Genomic DNA, 3,472 nt, shown 5'->3' with positions numbered 1-3,472 from the left:
GATTTATACTAAAGCCAACCTTTCGACATAAGCTACTTTTCCATACGAACACAGATATATAGATAGGTGCAAAACATTGTCTCTTACATTGGGGCGAATGAATAAAAATTAAGCAATAGCTTTTTCTGAAACTTTAAGACCCTTTACCTACTTAAATTTATTTTTATTGAATCAAGTAAAAGGTTTGAAATTTTAAGAAAAACCAATTGCTTAGTTTTTATTCATGCGGTCCATTAAATCAATTTGAAATTAATCGAAATATGTAATTACTTGTGACAAAGTTTAAAACTAAATTATAAATTTAAAATAGTTTACAAAGTTGCGTCTTCAGGTCTCACGTTTGCTGAAAAAAATTATTAGTTAGCGAGTAGCTGTTATCAACTATAAAAGGGAAATAGTAATTAGTACATACTTATAAAAATTAATTGCTTTGGCACGTCATGCATTTCTCACCCTACATTACGATTTTTACAAATGCCAAGGTTGTGCCCAATGATATGCTCGTGCCACGCCATCCGCTATCCATAATATTAGCCTATTCTCATTTTTTCACCTTTTTTTTGATTCGATACAATTTCGTACACTTTTCCAACAATGCCCTCCTAAAGTAACGCAAACTTCGCATAGTAATTCCAGCGCAGTTTTTGTTGTTGTTGTTATGGAAAGGCATCCTACGGAATTTGTTACTTTTCCCTAATTTGCTCAGATTTTTTTTTGGTTACAAGAACCGCCTACCCACCCGATTAACGACCACCCATTAAAGACCCACTTGGCTAGTCAGTCAGCGCCAGATTGTCAGCAGTGAGCTTCTGCCAACAAACGCTTTGAACTGCACACTCGCATGGAAAATCAATTAACGTCAGCGTCGACGACGACGTCGATATCTCAAGAAAGTTCGCTACTTCAGCTCTGCTCTCTGTCGCATTGCATTTCGGTTGCCGCTCTTTTTCGCCATTTCTTCTATGCTGGCGTCGCTGCGGCAGCAAATGGCAGCTGCAATTTTAAGGCATATTTCTTTGGAAATTCTCCTTCATTTTTGCGTTACTACCGCGTTGTCATAAGTTTGCAGCTGCTAGGGCGTCACCGCCCATTATAATATACATATATATCTTATTTTTGACAAAAAATACGTTTTTTTTTTCCAAAACACGTTCGTTCTTATAAAAATTTCTCAGCTGCAGTCGCTGTCGCTGCTGCCTTTGCTGCTACTTCCTATTTCTCTACTTACGACAATTTTCTTTTCTCTCCCATGCCACCAGTACTCATTTTGTTCTGTCGTTAGTTTTTTCTTGCGCTTGCTAAAACTTTAATTGTACAATTATTAAACAATTTGTTTTGTTTAATATTTATAGCACGTTTTATTGCAATACACTTTTTCGGTATAACAATGGTACTCGCGAATTTTCGATTTGAATTCCCCGATTCTTTTATATATTTTCTGCACTTATTGCTGGCTGCGAGTGATTCTACTTTTGTCGTTCGCCTGCGCCCTGCTTTGACAAGATTGTAAAGAGTAACCAGACCGAAGGTTCTTGAAGAAAATAGGGAAAGGTGTTGCCGTACGAAAAGGGTCTATGTCCTTTTTTTGTGCAAAATATAAGGGCTTAAGTTTCCATTTTAAAAAGAACATTGAAAAACATGCAAACGCCTCAGCTCAGCCTTTTAAAAGCGTTTCGAAAAAGTTAGCGCTGCTTAAGAAATAAATTTAGACAAGTTTCAAAATCCGACAAAACAAAATTGACTGCGCAACCTGCCGATCAACTTACTTTGACGGCGTTGTTATTAAAAATACCGGCGTTCAAACCTGTCACCACAACTGTCAAGTGTCACATTTTTCACGTGTTTACAGCTGCATGAAGCATTTTTACAAGTTTCTTGGATTTTTGGTAGTTTCGTCTTATTTTAATTTAAATCATGGGAAAAATCAAGACTGAACCTATCGAGCAAGACACTTCCGTTGTATCTGTAGCGAATGTAACAGTCAAAGAAGAGGACTCTTATGATGACAAACTAAAGTATGTGAACAGCATTGCACAGCCAATGGCCTCGAAGAAAATGTCCAAAAAGTGCTATAAACTTATTAAGAAGGCGATGAAACATAAAACTTACCTGCGTAATGGTCTTAAGGATGTGCAGGCTCGTCTACGCAAAGGCGAAACTGGGTAAGTGGGATGCTCAACACTGATTTCGTTCGGAATCCTTATAGCATAACGAAAACTTTTCTAATACATAATTCAAATCATCCACTTTTAGCATTTGCATCTTCGCTGGTGACGTTACACCCATTGATATTATGTGCCACTTGCCGGCTGTTTGCGAAGAGAAGGGCATACCGTACGCCTACACACCAAGTCGTGCTGATTTAGGTGCCGCTATGGGTGTCAAACGTGGCACAGTGGCGTTATTGGTGCGCGAACATCAAGATTATCAAGATTTGTTCGATGAATTGAAACACGACATGGCCGGCTTGGGTGTGCCAGTTTGAGAACTATTTAGCAGTTTTATGTCTACTTTAGCTTAAGAGATTTCCTAGTTTAAATAAAATAATAAATTGTACAAAAAAAACGGTATATGAATCTGTTTCATTTTCATCAAGGAAAGCGTAATTTTGATAGCATCCTGAGGCCTTTTGGACTGGGATATATGAAAACACGCTTTATTTTTGGTTGTCCCTGTGGGATCTTTTTTATTTGCAAATTTGCAGTTTTTTCCTTTTGCTTAATTTTTGTTATAATTATATTCTTTTACTAAAATTACAGAAATCCATATAAATAGTATTTTGTAGCTATTCTTAATTTTTAAATACATTATTTATGTAGATATTTCGTAATGTTATAATTAATTGTGTTTTTGTTCAATATTTTCATTGTTTTATATACTAATTCCTTCCTTGTTCTAACACTTTTACATGTACACTTTGCTGGTATATTTACTGTTATTTTATGCCTTTATTAATATATGCAATAGCGGTTTATTTTTTACTTACTAGACATACATTTTATATAGCATTTTTTGTTGAAAGGTCCGCATTCCAAAGCATTTTTTTGTTTTTGTTTAAGGATTTATCGAAATTGTCGCTGTATACTCTACAGCAGCTCTTGTTTATTAAAGTTATAATTATGAGAAGGTAAAAATATATGTATTACAATATAATCATTTATCGAAATTCAAGATCAGAAGATGGAAATATCCATTTTCTGACTGTGAAATTATTGAAAAGTTCGATTCGAGATAAAATAGAAAGAAACAAAAGGTTAAAATATTGAATTTACCAAAATTAACCAATATTTTTTTAAATATCAATTTCTTACAGAACAACTTCTTCCAAAGGGATTTTCCGTAAACACAAAGACATTTTTTTGAAAATCATGGTTTCAAGAAAAAGGAATCATACAAAATTAAAGAAAGTTTTTATAGTTATTTTCTATGAAAAAACCTTTAAAAATTATTTTAGTTTTTGTTTTGTTCAGTC

General features: G+C 34.4%; 1 protein-coding gene across 1 annotated transcript; it reads left to right on the top strand.

Annotated features, from left to right (window-relative positions):
- Positions 1 to 1,805: 1,805 nt before the first annotated feature.
- Positions 1,806 to 2,568, top strand: NHP2 (NHP2 ribonucleoprotein). Its single transcript, XM_017635651.1, has 2 exons — positions 1,806 to 2,162; positions 2,254 to 2,568. Exons 1-2 carry the CDS (start codon positions 1,915 to 1,917, stop codon positions 2,483 to 2,485), a joined length of 480 nt encoding a protein of 159 aa, XP_017491140.1. The 5' UTR covers positions 1,806 to 1,914; the 3' UTR covers positions 2,486 to 2,568.
- Positions 2,569 to 3,472: the final 904 nt, after the last annotated feature.

Source organism: Rhagoletis zephyria, unplaced genomic scaffold, assembly GCF_001687245.7.
Source record: "Rhagoletis zephyria isolate East Lansing unplaced genomic scaffold, Rhagoletis_zephyria_1.1 Rzeph_scaffold_16135, whole genome shotgun sequence".
Taxonomy (NCBI): domain Eukaryota; kingdom Metazoa; phylum Arthropoda; class Insecta; order Diptera; family Tephritidae; genus Rhagoletis; species Rhagoletis zephyria.
Note: the sequence above shows the minus strand (reverse complement) of the source record. Positions and strands in the feature narration are given on the sequence as shown.